The sequence below is a fragment of the Arvicola amphibius genome, chromosome 5 (genome assembly GCF_903992535.2).
Source record: "Arvicola amphibius chromosome 5, mArvAmp1.2, whole genome shotgun sequence".
In the NCBI taxonomy this organism is placed as follows: domain Eukaryota; kingdom Metazoa; phylum Chordata; class Mammalia; order Rodentia; family Cricetidae; genus Arvicola; species Arvicola amphibius.
The window spans coordinates 53,601,132-53,623,758 of record NC_052051.1 but is presented as its reverse complement, the minus strand read 5'-3'; the positions used below and the strand labels follow the sequence as shown (position 1 = coordinate 53,623,758).

At 40.5% G+C, this 22,627-nt stretch overlaps 1 protein-coding gene across 1 annotated transcript in view; it reads left to right on the top strand.

Moving 5' to 3' along the window:
* The first annotated feature begins 550 nt into the window (after positions 1-550).
* Positions 551-22,627, top strand: part of Ctdspl2 (CTD small phosphatase like 2) — a 54,465-nt gene continuing 32,388 nt past the window's right edge. Inside the window, exons 1-5 of the mRNA XM_038330185.1 lie at positions 551-1,111; positions 14,555-14,764; positions 19,016-19,154; positions 20,690-20,839; positions 21,648-21,860. Coding sequence (XP_038186113.1) covers positions 14,579-14,764; positions 19,016-19,154; positions 20,690-20,839; positions 21,648-21,860 — 688 coding nt within the window. The 5' untranslated portion in view covers positions 551-1,111; positions 14,555-14,578. The remainder of the gene's footprint in view (positions 1,112-14,554; positions 14,765-19,015; positions 19,155-20,689; positions 20,840-21,647; positions 21,861-22,627) is intronic.

Here is a 22,627-nt window from a genome sequence, read left to right as displayed (position 1 = left end):
TTCATTTGGGTCGCCTAAGACCACCGGAAAACAGATATTTACATTACGATTCATAACGGTACCAAAATTGGTTAGGAAGTAGCAACTAAAACAATTTTGGGGGTCACCACAACACGAGGAACTGTGTTAAAGGTCCGCAGCTTTAGGAAGGTTGAGAACCGCTGATCTGGACAGAAAACATTTTCTCGTGCTTGGAGCCCATAGTTGCGTGGATCACGGTCCACATCGCGAAGAAGCGAAGGGTATGGGTTTGTATCACAGGACCGAGAACGACAGCGACTACCGCTAGGAAAGTAAGCAAGAAAGAGAAGCTCCGGGAGCCCGGAGAAACCCTGAAAGCACCCGGACCAGGCTGGGTCCCTGGCTCCGGCTCCAGCGCGCCAAGCCGTTAGCACCGCCCCTTCCAGCCGGCTCCACCCACCGCCTCCCAGTCGCTAACCCTGGCCTCCGGGCGCTCGGCGCGCTCTTAAACCCCGCCTCCCCGGCGAGGGCGCGCTCCCCTCGTCGCTCGGCCCTAGGCGGTTCCGTTAGCGGCGGGAGGGAAAAACCGTCCCCGGCGTCCCCGCCTCCGCTGCTAACGCTTTCCTCCCTACGCCCCCTGCGACCACCCTGCAGCCCGCTACGGAGGCCTCCGAAGTACAAACGTCCCCCAGGCCCCGTGCTCCACTCAGTAGCTGCGTCCCGTCCAACTCGCGGACCCTAAGGCCCTGCGGCTCGCCTTTTCGTCTTTTCTATTTTTATTTTTATTGTTTTGTCATGAATTCGTGCCGGTGAGTTTCCTAGGGCGGCAGAAACTTCACCCTCTTTACGGAAGTGAAAGTTGCACCCTCCCCCTCCCCCCGCTGTCGCCCAGGCCTCCTGCATTCCTTCCCTCCCGCCTAGCCGAAGAGTGGCGGGCGGGGGAGGAGGAAGCCAGGGCGCCTGCGCGGAGAGGCCGCTTTCCATCCGGGTCCCTGTCCGTGCGGTGCAGCAGGTCGGTAGGCGGGAAATGGCGACTGGCTGAAGGAGCTGGTTCTGTTGCTGCTGAGGGATAAGCGGGAAAGACACCACCTATTGCGCAGTCGGGACCATCGCCGGAGCCTGAAGACACTTTTCTGTCGTCACAGTGAAGGTAATTCCCTTGGTCCAGACGCTGCCGTTGCTCCCAAGCTCAGTCCTCTCCCAGGGCCGTCTGCCGGGATCTCCTCCCCTTCCCTAGCCGAGCCTTCAGCGGTTCCAGCGCGTCCGTAGGCATGCACTGTTGGCGCCTTGTAAGTCCACAGTGTGGTCGCCGTTCTGGCCTGGACTTTCCCCTGGGAACGGAAAGGGAGCTCACTTCCCGCCAGCTTCAGCTCTTAGGCTGCGGCCTGTGTTGTGATTTCTGGGGTTAGATTTCACTTTGCTACCCACCCCCAACCCCATTTCACCTTCCTGGTCTTTGACCCTGTGGTCCTTATGGCTAATTAAGTTAGATTGCCTTTTCTAACCTTCTTGTGGGCCCACGTAATGTTTGGGGTATTTTATTCTTGTAGGGTGCTTTGGGGGGGCGTTGCTTCAGCTCTTATAAACAGCCTTTGAGAATCTGGAACGAGAGGTTACAGGAACTTCTGTCGTCTGTACTGGTAAAATGTTGAGTTGACATTACTACTTTTGAAAATCAAGAGTGGTAGTAAAAACCAGCCTGTGTGGGAGGCCTCTGGTTTCCATAGTGGTCAGTTAAGGGTGAATTTGGATTCTACAAACGTGCCGTTTCCTTTGGGTATGCCCGTCTTACTTTACTTTTGCATTCTTGACCAGGAGTCTGTTATAAATAATTGCATAAGTAAACGCTGTTTATTTACTTCTCGCCCTAGTGGCAGCTGGATGTGTGAATGAGTACCGCAGGGAAACCTACGGAGATACTGCTGGGAAACTACCCTAAACTCCCGAGATGAATGGACTGAGTAGATGTTACTCTAAGGCAGGAATTTATCTTTCTAATGCTCGTCAGGCAAAACCAAGATTACTCCTTTACGTCGGTGTACAAATTAGTGACATGAAATGATAGGCTTATCTGCATAATTTTTAGATTGTAGATTGCTTGTTACTTCGATTCATCAGATGCCAAGTTACATATTTTTGTTTGTGATCCAGCAGTTATCTTTATAAAAGCAGCGAAATGGCAATTTGAAGCTTTTTTTTTTTTTTTTTTTTTTTGCTCACATTTTCTAAATGTACAGAGGTCCTCAGATTTTTTCAGTATTTTGGTCATGTAGAATTTGGGGCATTATAGGTGTTTTCCCCCATGAATAAAAATGAAGGTTAAAACATGGCTTATGTTACATGTCAGTTAATGTTTATCATTCAGTATTTTTCTGCTCCATAGGTCCAGCCTTGAGTACTTCATGTTCATGTCAGGATTAGATTTCAGTAATAAGCAGGCACGTGCAAATATTATAGTTTTCATTTGAAAAACGGGCTAAGTCAAAGAAAGTCAAGGTAAAATGTAGCTCTTAGGTGAAGTAGTGTTAGGAGTGAGCTGAGCTCACTGCTTTTTAAGTTTGGCTGACTTAGGGGTTATCAATTTATTTATTTTTTGGTTTTTTGAGACAGGGTTTCTCTGTAGTTTTGGAGCCTGTCCTGGAACTAGCTCTTGTAGACCAGGCTGGTCTCAAATTCACGAAGATCCACCTGCCTCTGACTCCCAAGTGCTGGAATTAAAGGCGTGTGCCACCACTGCCCTTTCAATGTCTTTTTAAAATGTGGTCAATTACATTACTTGAAAGAATCCGGATAAGTTATATGTCTAGTGCAGGCTTTGTATTTTAAGTTGTTTGGGGGGGTAGTTTTTTGGTAAAATTTAATTTATAGGTAGCAGAGTCTGCATTGTAGACTGTTTCCAGGATTTTCCCAAGTTAGTTACTACTACATTCCATTAGTCCCTGCATTCTTTGTCTTCTTTCTTTCTGTTTTTCGTTTTTTTCTTTTTTTAATATTTTTTTATGATACTTATTGGGCTCTACATTTTTCTCTGCTCCCCTCCCTGCTTCTCTCCTCCCCCCCTTCAATCCTCCCCCAAGGTCCCCATGCTCCCAATTTACTCAGGAGATCTTGTCTTTTTCTACTTTCCCATGTAGATTAGATCTGTGTAAGTCTCTCTTAGTGTCTGCATTGTTGTCTAAGTTCTCTAGGAGTGTGGTTTGTAGGCTGGCTTTCTTTGCTTTATGTTTAAAAACCACCTAAGAGTGAGTACATGTGATAATTGTCTTTTTGTGTCTGGGTTACCTCACTCAAAATGTTTTCTAGCTCCATCCATTTTCCTGCAAAATTCAAGCTGTCATTATTTTTTTCTGCTGTGTAGTACTCCATTGTGTAAATGTACCACATTTTCCTCATCCATTCTTTGACTGAGGGGCATTTAAGTTTCCAGATTCTGGCTCTGACAAAGCTGCTATGAACGTAGTTGAGCACATGTCCTTGTGGCACGATTGAGCATCCTTTGGATATATACCCAAATGTGGTATTACTGGGTCTTGAGGAAGGTTGTTTCCTAATTTTCTGAGAAATCGCCACACTGACATCCAAAGGGGTTGTACCAGCTTGCATTCCCACCAGCAGTGTTCCCTTTTCCCCACAACCTCTTCAGCATAAGTTGTTATCAGTGTTTTTGATCTTGGTCATTCTCACAGGTGTAAGGTAGAATCTCAGAGTTGTTTTGATTTGCATTTTTCTGATGACTAAGGATGTTGAACATTTCCTTAAGTGTCTTTCAGCCATTTTAGATTCTTCTGTTGAGAATTCTCTGTTTAGGTCTGTATTCCTTTTTTTTTTTTATTGGATTATGTGATCTTTTGGTGTCCAATTTCTTGAGTTCTTTGTATATTTTGGAGATCAGACCTCTATCTGATGTGGGGTTGGTGAAGATCTTTTCCCATTCTGTAGACTGTCATTTTGTCTTGTTGACCATGTCCTTTGCTTTACAGAAGCTTTTCAGTTTCAGGAGGTCCTATTTATTAATTGTTTCAGTGTCTGTGCTGCTGGTGTTCTATTTAGGAAGTGGTTCCCTGTGCCAGTGCATTCAAGTGTACTTCCCACTTTCTCTTCTATGAGTTTCAGTGTGGTTGGCTTTATGTTGAGGTCTTTGATCCATTTGGACTTGAGTTTTGTGCATGGTGATAGATATGGTTCTATTTTCATTCTTCTACATGTTGATAACCAGTTATGCCAGGTCCACTTGTTAAATAGGCTTTCTTTTTTCTGTTTGATATATTTTGCTTCTCTATCAAAGATCAGGTGTTCCAAAGATGTGTAGATTGATATCCAGGTCTTCTATTTGGTTCCATTGGTCCTCCTGTCTGTTTTTATGCCAGTACCAGGCTGTTTTCAGTACTGTAGCTCTGTAGTAAAGCTTGAAGTTGGAGATTGGGTTTTTTGCTTTTCCTCAGTCCCCCCTCCACACAGGGTTTCTCTGTGTAACAGCCCTGCCTGGCTTAGATCGCACTTTGTAGACCTGGCCTCTGCTTCCCTAATCCTGGGATTAAAGGTGTGCACCACCACTGCCCAGCTAGTCCCTACATTCTTTTTTTTTTTTTTTTTTTTTTTGGTTTTTCGAGACAGGGTTTCTCTGTGGCTTTAGAGCCTGTCCTGGAACTAGCTCTTGTAGACCAGGCTGGTCTCGAACTCACAGAGATCCGCCTGCCTCTGCCTCCCGAGTGCTGGGATTAAAGGCGTGCGCCACCATTGCCCGGCTTAGTCCCTACATTCTTAATCCTTTCCTGTACATGATTTGAATGGATATGAAAGCTGCCAAGTGGTGTAGTCTTTAACTTCTGTGTGTTGCAGCTGTATAGCAATGTATAGGTATGTTTTAGGGTTTTCTGTTCCACACAGTGCTAGTGCCTTTTGGACATTGTGTTTGTGCTGGTGGTGTTATTTTCTCCCACCATTAGGAAATTGGTGGTTGGAAAGTTTTATCTTTTCCAAATTAACCTAACCTATTCCAAGACTGTAGATTTTGTTCAGATGGCTTCTTGTGATGATTATAAAAAAATCTGGCTGGGTATGTAGCTCAATTGGTAGAGTGCTCGCCTAGCATGCAGGAAGCACTGGGGTTTATAGTACCCAGGTCCTCATTACCACCACATCAGCTGGTTATAATGATTTGTCAGGGAGATGGAAGCAGAAGAATCACAAGTTCACAGTTACAAATTGTAGGCCAGTTGGGGCTATGTGAGGCCCTGCCTCTGAAAGGCTTGGACCTGTTTGGAAAGGATGTACTGGACATTAGACTTGTAGTTGCAGAATCAGTTGCTGATTGGATAAAGTAGAATTAAGTTATCTTGGTTACAATACACTATACTTTTGATTGGTGAGTTAAAGAATGTAGTGGTTTGCCAGGAATATAAAAAGGCAGCATCTCATTGTATTTGTAATTTATCAAGTTGTTAGGAAATATATAAGGGAAAAAGATAGTTTAAATCACAAATGTCAAACGTGTGAAGAGGACCTCATATATGATATGATCCTAAGTAATTTTTATTAGTTGGTTGAAATTAACAAGCCATTTTAACTGGATTGGCTACAGGGGTCATTTGTGATAAGGCTGTTTATTTATTCATTTGTTTTTGTTTTTTTAATGAGTCAGGGTCTGGCTATGTAGCCCAAGCTTACTCAAACTCCAGATCCTTCTGCCTCAGCCTGGAGTGCTGAGATTACAGGTTAGTGCCACCGTATCCCAGAATTAGGCTGTTTAACAGGCATGAAACCTGCTAGAATGAACAATTTGACTTCTGTTTTTTTCTTACTCACCCTGATTTCCTTATGCCCTAACATCCATATTCATTAATGTTTGTATGACTACATGCTTTTTTTTTTTTTCCCTTAAGAAAAAGTCCCACTATACACTATATAGCTCTGGCTTGCCTGAAACTTTCAATGTAGACTAGGCTGGCTTTAAACTCACAGAGAACCTCTTACCTCTACCGTCTAAGTCCTGGGAATAAAGATTTACGTCTCTGTAGCCATTGAGTACATGCATTTTCAATTTAAACTCTGCTGAATTGTTATTGAACAAATAGGTAGCCCTGGGTAGTTGAGATTTTGTTGAGAATGTCCATGCTTGAGTTCATTTATATATCCTCATTCTATGGAATTCTTTCTGAAGTGCATTGTTTAAAATTACAAATTTTCCTGGGTGCGGTGGCACATGCCTTTAAGACCAGCGCTCAAGGGAAGAAGCAGGTAGTTTTTGTGAGTTTGAGGCCAGCTTGGTCTACAGACCTAGTACAGGATAGCTAGGGCTACACAGAAAGACCTTGTCTCAAAACAAATTACAAACTTTCAAAATTTTAGATAAAATGTCATTGTATTTTACTTGTAAGTGTAGAATAGCTTGTTAAACTACAAGTGGGATTGAGAAAAGTTAAATTTGTTAAATTTTCTTTTTTTATAAAGGCAGGGTTTATTTATGTAGTCCTGGCTCTTCTGGGACTCATTCTATAGACCAGGCTGGCCTCAAACTCAGATTCATCTGCTTTCTGAGTGCTGGGATAAAAGACTTGTGTCACCACTGCCTAGCAAAGAAAGTTAAACTTTTATATGCTGGTTATGATCAGGAGATTGTGGAATTTAAGAGTATTGTCTAGGTAAAACAAGCATGTTGAGAATAAAATGTACACATTGAGACTCCTAGGCCTCCAGGAATCCTTTGGTACTTTTGTGAACCTGGCAGTAAGGAATGGTGGGATTTAAGTGTTGCCTCAGGTAAGACTTTATAGACAAATGGTTTTTATTTTGTTTTGTGGCAGGCCAGACAGGCTTTGAATAGTCTATGTAGCAGGGGCTGACCTTGAACCTCTTCTGTTCTTCCTGCCTTTACCTCAAAAGTTCTTAATTATAGGCATAAGCCACCATGTCCAGCAACAAATAAAATTTTGACATAAAGTCAAAGTAGGATAGTTAACTATATTGGGATCCCATATTTTACTATAGGCATAGCTTTCTATAGTAGATTGAAAGATTGAACATTACCGAGTTTCTAACACTCAGGCTTTCATACCTGCAATAATTTGTAGGGCAGGTACTTTTTCTTGTTTCCTTTTGGTTTGGTTTTGGCTTTTCAAGACAGAGTTTCTCTGTTTAGCAGTCCTGGCTGTCCTGGAACTCGGCTTTTGTAGATTGGGCTGGCCTCAAACTCACTGATTGCCTGCCTCAGCTTCCTAAGTGCTGGGATTAAAGATCTGTACCACCACTTCCCTGCCTCATTTCTTTTTAAATAAAGAAAAGTGGCACTTGACTACTTTAAAATAATTAGGTTTAAACTTTATTAACTCTGTGTATGTAGACTTTTTGTTCACCCACACCCCAACCCCCCCAGACAGGATTTCTTTGTAGTTTTGGAACCTGTCCTGGACTTGCTCTGTAGACCACACTAGCCTTGAACTCACAGATATCCTCCTGTCTCTGCTTCCTGAATGCTGGGATTAAAGGTGTGTTCCACCACTGCCCAGCCCTTAATTTTTATAAGGTGGTAGAACAGCCTCTTTCTGAATTACTTTAGTGACTTAAATTAGTCGGGGAGAGAAAATGGGCAGCCCTAACAGTGGAACACTGATTTCAGTTTAGGTACATGAGAATGGACTACTAGACTACTTTCAACTGCTTCTTTCATGGGTATCATGATGAGGAGCACTAATAATGATTTTTTTAGATAGAATAAGAATTGTAGAATTTTAGATTTATTGGAGAAAAGGATCCTTAATTTCTTCCAAAGTTAAGTTTATTGTTTTAAAGCTGTTTTTTTAATTAAAAAAGTTTTACATTCATTTACTCTCATGTGTATCTACATGTGTATGAGTTTGTGCGTGTGCGTGTGTAGCACTTGCACTTGGTATACGTGTGGCAGTGAGAGGACAGTTTGTAGGAGTCAGGTCTTGACTTTCACCATGTAGATTCTGGGACTCAAACGCATGTCAGTCAGGCTTGGTGGGAAGCCCCTTTACCTGCTGAACTTTGCCAGCCCAATTCTCAAGACTTTTAAATGTGCAATAAATGTTTAATTAAAGTTCTATTTGGACAGGTTGGAGCAATGACTTGTCTTTCATTTTGATTTTTAGTATGTATGTATTCATATATGTTTTGAGATAGGATCTCACTCTGTAGCCCAGGTTGGCCTTAAACTTGGAGTAATGGTCCTCTCAATGCCAAGATTATAGATATGATCACCTTGCCCAGCTCAGCCTTTTACAAAAAGGTAAAATTTATATTTAGTAAAGTCCAATGATGCACCATGTGGATTCTGGAGATTGAACTCATATTGTCAGACTTGGTGAGGTTTTTTGTTGTTGTTGTTGTTTGTTTTTTGCCTTTTGGGTTTTTTTTTGGGTTTTTTTTTTTTTTTTTTTTTTGTTTTCTTGCCTTTTTTTGTGACAGGGTTTCTCTGTATAACAGTCCTGGCTGTCTTGGAACTTGTTTTGTAGACCAGACTGGCCTCATACTCACAGAGATCCGCCTACCTCTGTCTCCCGAGTGCTGGGATTAAAGTGTTGGGATTAAAGGCGTGCGCCACCACTGCTTAGCTGTTGAGCCCTCTTGTTGGCATGGTATTTCTTTCATGATACTGTCTAGAGTACAGGACCTTGCCCACACTAAGGTAACTACTCCACCATGAATCTATACCTCTAGTCCTTTTATTTTCCCCTCCCCCCAAAACAGGATTTCTCTGTATAACAGCCCTGGCTATCCTGGAACTCTCTTTGTTGGCCACGCTGGCCTTGAATTTACAGAGAACTGCCTCTGCCTCCCTAGTACTGGCATTAAAGGCACATGCCACTACTGCCCAGCTTCAAATATTCTTTATAATAGACAATCATGGCTAGCTTTGCCCTTTTGGGGGGGTGTTGTTGTTTGTTAGTTTTTCTAGACAGGGTTTCACTGCAGTTTTGGAGCCTGCCCTGGAACTAGCTCTTGTAGACCAGGCTGTCCTCCAACTCACAAAGATCCACTTGCCTCTGCCTCCCGAGTGCTGGGATTAAAGGCATGCGCCATCACCACCCGGCTTTTACAGTTTTCTTTATTGTCTGTCTTTATTTGGAAATTAGTGTGCTGAAGACCTCCATGACAAACTGTTAACTGAGTTTGTTCTTGTACCATTACTGAAATTGCTGCATTTATTTAGGAAACACCTAGATAAAGCCAGTCTAATACTTGTACCATTATTGTAATCTGGTAACCTAAGAGGATTTTTAATTTAACTATCTGCCTTAAAAATTGCTTGGGTCAGTGAGATGGTTCAGAGATATTAATTTGCCCCAATTTTGTAAGCAAGCATTCTTAATGTACTTCTGAGTGTTTCAGTGATACAATTTTCTCTCACAAGATTTTTTTTTGAAAGACTTGGGAAGAAAATTGTGGTTGAGTTCAGGGGAGACTGGTTGGTTGTGTGTGCCAGGTTGTTAGAGATCATTGCTTTAAAGAGTTTTTTTGGGGGGCTGGAGAGATGGCTCAGTGGTTAAGAGCATTGCCTGCTCTTCCAAAGGTCCTGAGTTCAATTCCCGGCAACCACGTGGTGGCTCACAACCATCTGTAATGAGGTCTGGTGCCCTCTTCTGGCCTGCAGACATACACACAGACAGAATATTGAATACATAATAAATAAATAAATAAATAAATATTTTTTAAAAAAAAGAGTTTTTTTTTAATTCATTGCAGTGCATCTGCATGCTTAGCCAAGGGTTCATACATCTCCTGTCCTGGCCATCAGGACTCACTTTTGTCAAGTGCAATTGAATCTATTGAAGGAGATTATTTTAGGGTAATTTGGTAGGAAAGATGACCTCAGGGTTTACAGAAGTTTATGGGTGTGGGGGTGGTTCTTTTATTGGTTCTATGATACTTAGGCTGAGTTTTAAACAGTGAGGATAACGAGATAATTAGTTGAAATAATATTTGTGGTAAAGAGAACAGAAATGTGGGTAGAGAGCCTAGAGTGTCAGCAGCTATAATTACTTTAGTACAGAGAATAACAGCAAAAAAACAATGAAGAAAGACTGACTGGAAACCTTCTTTGGGGAAGACAGACAGGTGGATTTCTGGTGCTGATTGTGCGTTCCAAGTTCTATAAGAAAAGACTGAGGAAGGCATCTGATGTCTTCTTCTGTCTTCCACACAGGAACATCAACACACATGAACACCTCTTTGTATTTGCACCACACACACACACAGTGCAGTACATATTTACCAGTGAATTTAGTTTATATTGGAAAGCAGTTGATGAGAAACTAGGTAAGAGGAATAGGTACATTTCTGTAGTTCAGAGGATAGATTTTTAAAGGGAAAGACTGGAAAATTAATTTTAGAGGTTAAAAATCAGAATTTGGTAATTGACTGTAGGGGTAAGGGCAGGGTGTCACAACTAGCTGGTTGGTAGAGTTTGGATTTCTTGATTGGTAGGCTATATGGGTGACTATAGGAGAAAAATATACAACAGGAGGGAGATATTTTGGGATGGAATGGGATAAGAAGAATGAATTCAGTTTTGTGTAAATTGAATTTGAAGTGCCAAACATGGTAGTTAGGTGTGAGTCTGGAATTTTAGATGGTAGTTTAGAAAACTAGCAGAATTAATGTTGCTGTTTATGGTGAATCTTTGGAAGACTTTCTCCAGCACCAACACCCCTCCTCCGTAATCTGCTTACCTGGGCATCAAGTAACTACAGAACAAATTTACTGCTCAGTTTTTAGTTTTCATAATCCTGAGAGGGGCTAGAGAGATGGTTCAGCGGTTTAGAGTGCTAGCTGTTCTTCCTGAGGACTTGGGTTCAATTCCCAGCATCCACGTGGTACTCAAAACTGTCTGTAACTCCAGTTCCAGGAGCTCTGACACCTTCACACCAAAAGCATGTAAAATAGAGTTAAATAGATTTAAAAAAAATCCTGAATGAGATCTGGTTGGAATGTTAGAAAAAAGAGTGTTGCTGGACAGTGGTGGTGCATGCCTTTATTCACAGCCTTTAACCCCAGCACTCGGGAGGCAGAGACAGGCAGATCTCTGTGAGTTGAGCCCAGCCTGGTCTACAGAGCAAGTTCCAGGATAAGCTCTAAAACTACACAGAGAAACCCTGTCTTAAACCGCCCCCATCCCAAAAGTGATTTTTATGTCTCAAGTTCTTGGACTTAATTATTCTCATTTTTATCATATTCATTCATTAGTACTAGATTTATTAAAACTAAGTGTGACCATTTCCCTGCTTGTGACTCATATTTTGAGGAATTTGTCCATTCTGCCTGAATTGGTGAATGTAAAGATGTTTGGAATGCTCCATAATTCTTTCTAAGTCTACAGTCTATTATTTTCAAGTTTTCATTCCCAATATTGGTATCCTCTTTTTTAATTCTTGCTATAAGTTTATCAATTTACTGGTCTGTTCTTAAAAAGTCAACTTCTGGTTGTATTTACTCTCCCTCCCCTCTATTTTATAATTCTAGAGACAATCTAGGACCTTATGCATGCTAAGTCAGTGTTCTGCCCCTGAACCGAAATTCCATCCCCAGCCTTAGTTGTTCCATTTTGTTTGTTTGTTTGTGGACAGTGTGTTGCATTTGTTGCTGGTGTGTGTGTGTGTGTGTGTGTGTTGGAGCATGCCACAGGGCATGTAGAGGCCAGAGGAAAACTCATTTCACCTTTATGTGGGCTCTGGGGTTTGAATACAGGTTGCTAGGCTTGTGTAGCAAGTGCTTCTACTCAACTTGCCACCTTTCCAGCTTTGGGAATATTTTACAGAATACTGAATATTATGAATAGAAAGTAACTGCTGGTAGAGTATATTTGGAAAATTGGATTCCTGGCTTGTAATTGAAGGCATTTGTATTAGCCTAGTCAAGAGTTGAGTTTCAGTTGTTGCAGAGAGTTCCTTTGTGCATCATTGGCTTAATTAAGTTCCCTTGTTACTTTACTCAGAATCCTAGCTGAAATATGGGAAAGCTTCTCAGTTTTCCTCATCGGCTCTGGGTGTTTGTTTATTAATTCTTTGCCTCCATTTTACCTGGTGCATGCTATCCTAGTGGTGGTTGTGAACATCTTCCATCCTTTTCTTATCCTTAATGATAGCTTCTCTTGTGTCTTTGGGGTCAGCTGGACTTGTTGCTACTCCAGAGCCTTCACAGTTTTGTACCTTAGGAGAGAGAATCTGGTTTGGACTCTTTATTTCCTACACTAGAGGTTGCTCCAGCACCACAGATATATATTGTGTGCTCGTGCTAGCCCATGTGCATTCAGTCTGCTAACAGTTTTAAGGACTGAGATAGCTCAGTGGTCAAGAGCATTTGTTGCTCTTGCGAAGGTCCTGGGTATGATTCCCAGCACCCATGTCGTGGCTCACAACCATCCATAACTCCAGTAAATCTAAAGAAAAATTTAAAAATCACACACACACACACACACACACACACACGTTGGTTTTTTTCATGACAGGGTTTCTCTGTCTAACAGCCCCGACTGTCCTGGAACTTGCTCTGTAGACAGACTGTCCTTGAACTCATGAAGGTCAGCCTGCCTCTGCCTCCTCAAGTGCTGGGATCAACTGTGTATACCACCACCGCCACCACCTGGCATTTTCTTGGCTTGAGATTTATTAGTTACTGCAAGTTCTTAGTACTATGGTTACTAGAAAAATCTCTTTCGTGATTCACCCAAATTTTCAACTGTTGTTGGTGTTGGGCTGCAACAACTTAATTACCAGCTTTCTGTAGCTGAGGCAGAATTCTGTTACAGCAGAACTTTAAGCAGAATTGGTTATAGTCCTTTCTTGGATTACAGTTTTAATAAGTCTGCCTTTTCCCCCCCTTCAAATTGTCTTCTGATTTAGTTCAAGGAAAGGATCAGCCTGGCCAGATTGAAAGTAAAGAAAGAAAACAGTGCTTTACTTGGCCCTGGATTGCATTTTCCTCTTAAGACCCTTAAAGCTGGGTGACTCTCTAGGCTGGCCTCAGTTCTTGGTTACCTTGTCTGCTGCCGGTGTTTCTTTTTGGTTTTGGGTTTTTTTTTTTTTTTTTTTTTCGAGACAGGGTTTCTCTGTAGCTTTTTAGATCCTGTCTTGGAACTAGCTCTTGTAGACCAAGCTGGCCTCGAACTCACAGAGATCCATCCACCTGCCTATGCCTCCCGAGTGCTGGGATTAAAGGCGGTCGCCACCACTGCCCGCGGTGTTTCTTTTTGAATCTAGTCAATTTCTAGTCTCTGATGGGGTTCCTTTATGTAGTCTGGATACTAGTTCCTTAAGATGAATGATTTGTACATGTTTTCTTCATATATATACACAATTCATATGCATGCTACGATATGCAAGGTCGGAGGACAGTTTATGGGCCTCTAATATCCCACCATGTGGGTCCTGAGGATTAAATTCAAACTGTGTTTACCCATTGATCCAGCTCACTGGCTCTTGGGTTACTTTTTGACTTTGTATATTAGGGTCCTTGGTACACAATTAAAATTTTTAATTTTGATGTCTGATTTATTCTTTTTTGAGACATGCTCTCATGTAGCCCAGGCTAGCCTCCTGCTCTTACAGAACTGCCTGCCTCTGCCTACTGAGTACTGAGATTAAAGATGTTTTAAGCAGGCTTTGAAAAGGCAAGGGTTTTTTATCTCTAAGCCATCTCCCAAGTCTCCCCAACCACCCAATTCTGGATTTGGGATTTTTGTGTGTGTGTGTATTTATGGGTTTTCTTACAAGTATGTTCATTTACAACATTGTTCCTTTTTTTTTTTCTTTCTAAAGAAATTTTTTAAAATTTGTGTTTTGCCTGCCTAAATGTGTATCTGAGCACCATGAAGGTGCTGGTACTTGGAGAGTCCTAAAGAGGGTGTCAGGGCCCCTGGAACTGGACCAGATTGTTGTGAGCCTACATTGTAGGTGATGAAAATCAAACCTGGGTTCTCTGGAAGAACAACAAGTGCTCTTAACTGCTGAACCATCTCTCCCTGCAAAATTTCTTTTTAATCATGTATATTTGTATATGTGCAGCTGGAAGCAGAACCTGGGACCTCTCATGTTGTAGCATTAATTCACACATCAGCCCATAAATCCAGTTTTATTATGTGTGATAAGACTGAACTCTTATCAAAGTGATCTAGCCTCTCTTTTAACTCTTACATTGCTATTGGTTTTTGAATTATATTTATGAATTCATTCTTTAAATCATAGGTTTTACCCCTAATATAGCTTAAGGTCAAAAGGACAAAACCCTTCCCTACCTTGTTTACTGTTGTCTCAGTGCTTACCTAGCTTGGGATCTCAAGTGTGTTTAACTGCTCAATAAATATTTGTAGAGTAAATGATGACTTAACATAATTTTGGCATAGGTAAGGGTAAGCACAGTGTTAGAAAGATTGTGTGCTCCCGTTGGTATTACTCTACTTTCTCTTATAGGATGCAATATCAACATGTTGTTGAGTTTACTTGGTAGATTACATATAAAATACAGTGCCTTTCACTTCCTCGTAGAAACCTGGGCTCTTTTAAAGAAGTAGATTTTTATTGTGTAAGTTAACTGGGCATATTGGGTAACTTGTGTTTTTTTTTTTTTTTTCCTACAGGTTTACATGTGGCACCCATAAAAGATGAAGCTGAGAACACGGAAGGCTTCTCAGCAATCCAGTCCAATCCAAACACAGCGCACTGCCAGAGCAAAAAGGAAATACTCAGAGGTTGATGATAGCTTGCCTTCAGGAGGAGAAAAACCATCAAAGAATGAAACTGGCTTATTGTCCTCAATCAAAAAATTCATTAAAGGAAGCACGCCCAAGGTAATACTTTAGCCTCACACCTACATTAAAAAAAAAAAATCATGCTTAGGTTATTTTCTCTAAGCATATAGAAGTTGATATTGATAGACCTCATTTTAAGGGTTATACACATTTTGGTTTTATTGCATATGAAATGAATGAAAGTTCAAAACAAACATTCCACAGAACTAATGATAGCTTTCTGTCATGGTTGCTTTGTATTTTTGAGAGGTATTTGCTATGTAGCCCAGGCTAACTTCAAACTTTATGGCAGTCCTCTTGTTTTAACTTCCTGAGTGTTGGGATTATAATTGTGCCATTGTACCACTAGCCTTCTGTTTTTCAGCATAGTATTGTGGAAAGCAAAAGAGGATTTTCTTTATTCTTTTGAATTATTAAAGAAAACAGATTTAGCATAGTGAAGATGAACAGTGGGTATAGCAAGAACAAATTTATTAAAAACTGCAGCAGAAACAAAACTATTAAAAGAAAAATGACTTAGATGTGTTCTACATTGATATTATGGGTTTCTCATAAGCGACTTAAGGAAGTCAGTTACTCTGCTAAGTGTCAGGGAAATTGGGATCGATACCAAGTGCTTGGTCTCAGAATCGTTTTCAGACTAGATGATACAAAGTGGAAAATCAGTCTTAGAAACTTAATTATAATGTAGATTTTGTTATGGCTGTTAATGACTTTATTCTGTGTTTCTTGGGGCAAGTATTTTTTGAAAGATAACAGTCAGTTTCTTGGCTTATTCATGGTGATAATTATGGTTATAAATAACAAATTCTTTTTAACTTTTGGTTTTTCGAGACAGGGTTTCTCTGTGGCTTTGGAGCCTGTCCTGGAACTAGCTCTTGTAGACCAGGCTGGCCTCGAACTCACAGAGATCCGCCTGTCTCTGCCTCCCGAGTGCTGGGATTAAAGGCGTGCGCCACCACCGCCCGGCCTTAATTTTTTTTTTTTTTTAAAGACTCCCTCCCTTCCCCCATTCCCCAAGCAGAAGCAGGGTTTCTTTGAGTAACAGCCCTGGCTGTCCTGGAACTCTTTTGGTTTTTCGAGACAGGGTTTCTCTGTAGTTTTGGAGCCTGTCCTGGAACTAGCTCTTGTAGACCAGTCTGGCCTTAAACTCAAAGAGATCTGCCTGCCTCTCTTTCCTAAGTCTGGGATTAAAGGTGTGCACCACCACTGCCTGGCTGAGATTTTTATTTTATGTGCATGGTGTTTTACCTCTGTGTGTGTTTGTGTATACATGCATTACAGTGTACCCATGGAGGACAGAAGACATTGGATACCTTGGGACTGGAGTTATAGACAGTTGTTAGCTACCATATGGGTGCTGGGAATTTAACCAGAGTTCTCTGGAAGAGTATTCACTGTTCTTAAACTGAGCCATCTTTCCAACCCCTTTGAAAAGCTCCTTTGCTTCAGTTACCTTTGGAAGCTTCGTTCTTCAGTTATGATCATATTTTAAAAAAACTTAGTTTCAGTATATGACTAGCGCCTCTCTCGTTTTTATTATCTATCTATCTATTTTTCTATGTTATTTTATTTTATTTTTTGTTTTTTGGGACAGGGTTTCTCTGTGTAATATCCCTAGCTGTCATGGAACTAACTCTGTAAACCAGGCTGGCCTCAAACTAACGAAGATCCACCTATCAAACAGTTTCCCTTGCCTCTGCTTCCTGAGCTCTGTGGAGTCCTGGCTTTGCACTTACCATGTGGTATGTAGACTGACGTTGAATTTACAGGAGATCTGCCTACCTATGCCTTCTGAGTGCTGGAAATAAAACCATGTGCCACCACCCTTGGCTCTTCTCCCTCATTATTTGCCCTTAAGAAAGTAAATGGGATCCTCGGTCTGTTCAAATCCAGATTTTGGCCCAAAGACTCACAACTTACATGATTTCAGAATTTTTAAACTGTTAATAAGAACACTCGGGAATTATTTACATAACCTTTCTGCTTTTAGATTTCTAATTTATATATTTGAAGTGGAAGCTTCATAGTTTGGATCTTTAATTTTAGTGAAATACTATAATTATATCTCACATGAATCCATATTTATAGATCTAATTATGATCTACAGAAATAAATATTTTTATAATGTATTATATATGCAAAACAAAACTCATAGATGCGGACACACATTACTGAAGATTGAGCCCAGGGCTTCATGCAGTCTAGGAAGCACTTTACCACTGAGTTTACCCTCACCTTCCCTTCCCGCGGTAGCCTGCTACTAACAGCAGCCCTCTTGACTCAGCTTCCAGAGGGGAGGATTGTAAAGAGCTATGGCACCCAATTTTTAACCTTCAATATTGTAATGAAGTCTGATTTTTTTTTTCTGTCATTTTTTTTTTTGTTTGTTTGTTTGTTTTTCAAGACAGGGTTTCTCTGTGTAACAATCCTAGCAGTCCTGGAACTAGCTCTTGTAGACCAGGTGTCCTCAAACTCAAAGATCCACCTGCCTCTGCCTTTTAAGTGCTGGATTAAAGGCATGCGCCACCACCGCCTGGCTTCGTTCCGTCATTTCTTTTAAAGATGATCATAAAACTTTAAATTAATTTCATGATTCACTGTTGGATTTATGTCCCTTGATCTGAAAACATTATTAGATCATTTTTGTTTTGAATCAGAGTTTCATCAAAAGTCCAGGACTACCTGGAACTCTATATAAATCAGGCTGCCCTGAAACTCCCAGAGATCTGCCTGCCTCTGTCTCCTGAGTTCTAGGATTAAAAGCATGTATCACGCATGATGCTTTCCAAAACAAAAAGCACTTCTACATGCATGTTGCATTTATATATTTTCTACTCTGTCCACTACATTATATATGCCTAGCATTCAGCATTTCCACTATTCTCTATTAAAAGAAACTAAGAAGAAACTTGAAGAAATGTTTCAAATTAGGGTTTGGATAGTAAGATTGTTTGTTTGTTTGTTTGGCTTTCAATTCAGGGTTTTCCTGTAGCCTTAGCTATAGCTGTAGATTAGGCTAGCCTTGAACACAAAAGAGATCATCTGTGTCCCAAGTGCTGATATTAAAGATGTGCACCACCACACCTGACTTGGATAGTAATATTGTAATCCTTAGAATGAAATAACTGATAGTACCATAATATAAATACTTTTATTACTTTTTATTTATTATGTATACGTATATGTATGGGTGTGTATATGCCAAAACATGTGTGAAGGTCAGGACCTCACAACCATGAGAGTCGTAAGGCTCCAGCTCGGGTTGACAGCAGGAACCTTTGCCTATTAAGGCATCTTAACTGGCCCAGGACCATAATAAATAATAAGTAGATAATCCTTTCTTCTTGTTCCTTCCTCTAAGTTTCATGCCGACTTGTCTCATCACAACCTCTTTATGTATCAGAGGATGACCCTGAACTCCTGATCCTCCTGCGTCTACCTCCAAACTGCTGGCAAAGTGCTGAGATACAAACACATGTCACAGCACCTGCTTGGGCTGCTGGAGATCAAAGCCAGGGCTTAATTCATGCTAAATAAGCACCGAGCAACAGCCCCAACCCTTTGTTTGTCTTGTTGACAGATTTGTGTAGCACAAATAATAAAAACCCAGAAACAGATATTGGGGTTCAAGCTGAAGATCAGAAAAGCAAAGCAGCCAGCCACTAGAGAGTTCTTACCTCTGCCAAGGCTCAGACAAGCAAAGGGGCAATCCTGTCATCAAAACGACTGCAGACTGCAATGAGCTCTTGTCTCCTCATACCTTATATACCTCTCTCCACCTGGCCATATCACTCCACCTCCCTAATGCTGGGATTAAAAGTTTGCACTACCATTGCCCAGCTGTGGTTTTTCTTAAGTTGAGGTCTTACCAAATAGCGGGCTGACCTTGAATTGGCTGTCCTGCCTTAGCCTCTCAAGTAATGGTGTTTATAGGTCTGTTCACCAGGTCTGAATTACTGTTACTGTATGTTCTGTGAAGAGTCTTAGATGAATGAGATAAATAATAAAGCTGGCTAGTAATCCAGAGCATATTGTAAAATTCGGTGTTTGAGGAGCATAGAAAATTTAGGAGCCTTAGAAAACTTGTTCTGGGGATGCTGTCCTTATAATTGTGAAGTATAACTACATTAACATTTTAACATTGCTGGTCTATCTTCATTGTTAATTGCATTTTGTTTCTTCATGATATAAAAAGCATGAGAAAAATATATTGTGTCTTATATATTTTATTTAAAATGAAAGGCAGAATAATTATGCTCAGTGAATTTTTTTCTGTTGTATCTTAAGGAAGAGAGAGAAAATCCTTCGAAACGGAGTAGAATTGAACGTGATATAGATAATAATTTGATATCATCAACACCAAGAGCTGGAGAAAAGCCTAACAAGCAGTTGTCTCGAGTAAGACGGAAAAGTCCAGTCAATGGAGGTTTGTTGATGTTTTGATGCTATCTTTCCTTTACCTGTAAGCAAAAGTCCCTCCACACCTGCCATGACCTTTGTTTTGAAAACCTGCTTTGAAGCTAGGCATAGTGGCCTTTTCCTATAGTCATAGAACTCAAAAGGTAAGAGGATTGAGACATCAAGGCCAGGCTAGGCAACAAATCAAAATACTAACTCAAAAAGCAACAATAAAACATTAAGTACAGGTTTTGTCTTTAAAAAAAAAAGAGAGAGAAAGAAAAGGTTTATGTTATATGTGAGTGCTTTTTCTGCATGTACACCTTTATGCCATAAGAGGGCATCAGATCCCACTATAGATGGTTGTGAGCCACCACCATGTGGTTGCTGAGAATTGAACTCAAGACCTGTAGGGGTAGTTAATTCTCTTAACTGCTGAGCCATCTCTCCATCCCCTTGCTTTGTTTTTATAGTCTATTTTTGTACTGAGAATTAGTTTAAAGCATCAAGTAAAATTAAAAATTATTTTCTACAATTTTTTCCTTTGGATTAAAATGAGTATAGGCAGAATACCAAATTTATATTACTTACTATACAATATTCATGAATTGGAGCTAGAAGGAATTGCCACAGTAGTAGTGTACTTGGATAGCTTGTTCAGTTTCCAACACCAAGAAAAGGGATACGCATCAACATGACAATTTAGTTGAAATTATATAAAAGACTTGTTTGTGGATCTAACTATATTCATTTAGCAGTCATTTACTAGAAGTAGATGTCAAGAAAAGTTTTCTGAAATCGCTAATGTCCCAAAATATAAACAGCAGGAATCTTGTGTCTGAGTGTTGGAATTGGTAACTTGTTTGCTTGCTTACAAGGATTTTCTTCATTTTCTGCTGATCGGAAACCTTTCAGTTTATTTCACTTTAGATGCAAATCACCTTTGAAAAAACTCAGTGATGAAAGGTTTCCGTACCCCGATATTGGGTTTCTTTCCTGATGCAATAAATCAGATCAGGCCAAGTTAAAAGTCCAGGTTTAATGAGTAAAGCACCGCTGGGTGATTCTTGGGGACCAAAGCCGAAGAGAAATCATATGGCACAGGTCCGACACTCTCTCTCTCTCTCTCTCTCTCTCTCTCTCTCTCTCTCTCTCTCTCTCTCTCTCTCTCTCTCTCTCTCTCCTCTCTCCTCTCTCTCCTCTCTCTCTCTCTCTCTCTCTCTCTCCTTCCCCTCTTTTAAATACCCTGTAAGCTTGGTCCCCAGCATCTCGGGGAGGGACCACTGCTTGATGGCCTTTCTGAAGGTGGAAAGAGAGGGGTGGGGACAAAGTGGAGCTTTCACCTAAACAAGTGAGTGTTAACAGTTACAGAGCATTGTAAATAGATAAAAGAGTTTGATTTTTAAGGAATTTGCCTCAGGAGTTCTTTAATAAGCACTTATGAACATTAATGTTAGTCTACATGAAATACATTTTAATGTAAATACATTAAAAATTATTTACAATACATAACCTGAAATGCAGTGTTTCTAGACATTACTTTCTTCTCTGTTTCTTTCTTAGAAGCTGGTAGCTATGAAATGACAAATCAACATATAAAACAAAATGGGAAATTAGAAGATAACCCTTCCGCAGGTAGCCCACCAAGGACTACATTACTGGGGACCATATTTTCTCCTGTCTTCAACTTTTTTTCACCAGCAAATAAAAATGGTAAGTAAAAGTAAATAATTTTAGCTGGACGGTGGTGGCACACACCTTTTGTCCCAGCACTCGGGAGACAGAGGCAGGAGAATCTCTGTGAGTTCGAGGCCACCTGATCTATAAGAGCCAGTTCCAGGACAGGATCCAAAGCTACAGAGAAACCTATCATGAAAAATTAAAAAAAATAAATAACCTTGAGTCTTTTAATAAACAGATTAATCATGGTTAGGGCAACATTTAGCCCTTCTTGGATAACTTGAGAATTTAGTTGTCTTCTGTGGCTAGAATGTTTAGTGTGTTTGAACTGGAAAGATGGAGAGCTGTTTGAGGTGATAAATGTTTATCAAATGCCTCACACGCAGTACTTTAATGGAAAGTTATAAATTGTTGTTGTTTGACTTATGAGGTGTTTCTGAACTGAACTTAGTTCATAAATATTAGTGTGCCTGGTGGCACAGACCTATAATCCAAAACTGCTGTGGAGGTGGAGGCAGGAGAATTAATGTTCAAACTCTTCCTGGAGTACTCAATGATACCTTGCCTCAGAGAGTGGCAGAGGGCTTGGCTTGGCTAGTGTGTGATGAACCCCTAGGTTCAGTACCTAGTACTGAAAAACAAGGACAGGTGCCTGTAGTAATCTTTATTCCCCATTGTTTATTGGGATTTTTATAGATATTTTTCAAACAGTGGTACCCTCGGTTTTGCTATTTTAATAAATAATTTTAATAATTTAAATAAATTGTAGTGTTGATTGTGTTTAGCTTTTCTAATATTTGTGCTTTGAAGTGATTTAGAGTTTACTTATGGACAATTTCAGGAACGTCAGGCTCGGATTCCCCAGGACAGGCTGTGGAAGCTGAGGAGATAGTAAAGCAACTAGACATGGAACAGGTGGATGAAATCACTACCAGCACAACGTCAGCTAATGGAGCAGCTTACTCAAGTCAAGCAGTTCAAGTGAGGTCATCGATAAATAATGGTTTGGAAGAAGCAGAAGAAACAGTTACCCGCGATATCCCACCTCTTACTGGTGAATAAAATACCCCCTTTAACACATCTTATGAATAGTTACAAAAACACAGAATTTAATATTTTTTCTTAAATGACCAGATTGAATGGTTAAGTTTTTATTCATTGAAGTTAAAAATGCTGAACAAATTTTGTCCCCAAATTCTGTCATTATACATAATAGCCTTAGGTCCTTAAGATTAAAGTCCCAGTGTAGAGAAAGGCAGTCTCATGCCTTAGATTTGTTTGATTCATAAATGGAGGCTACCTTGCCAGAAGATATCATCCCCTATTCCAGACTTTGCAGCTTAATCTTAGATCTTCACAAAGTTCTATCATAATTGTTACATTCCTGTGCTAGTTGCCATTAAAATGTGGAACACATGATATCTGAATTTATTACTTACTGTGATACATGTTCATAAAAAATACAAGATGAGGGGCTGGAGAGATGGCTCAGTGGTTAAGAGCTTTGTCTGCTCTTCCAAAGTTCCTGAGTTCAATTCCCAGCAACCACATGGTGGTTGACAACCATCTGCAGTGAGATTTGATGCCCTCTTCTGGTCTGCAGGGATACATGCAGGCAGAATACTGTATACATAATAAGTAAAATTTTAAAAACAGTACAAGAAAAATTATGTTCTGCCATTTTTTATTTGTTTAGTTTTGAGACGGGGTATCATTATGTAGCTCTGACTATCCTATATAGATCAGGCTGGCCTTAAACTCAGAGATCCACTTGCTTCTGCCTCCAAAGTGCTGGGAGGTGTGTTCTTCCACTGGCCAGCT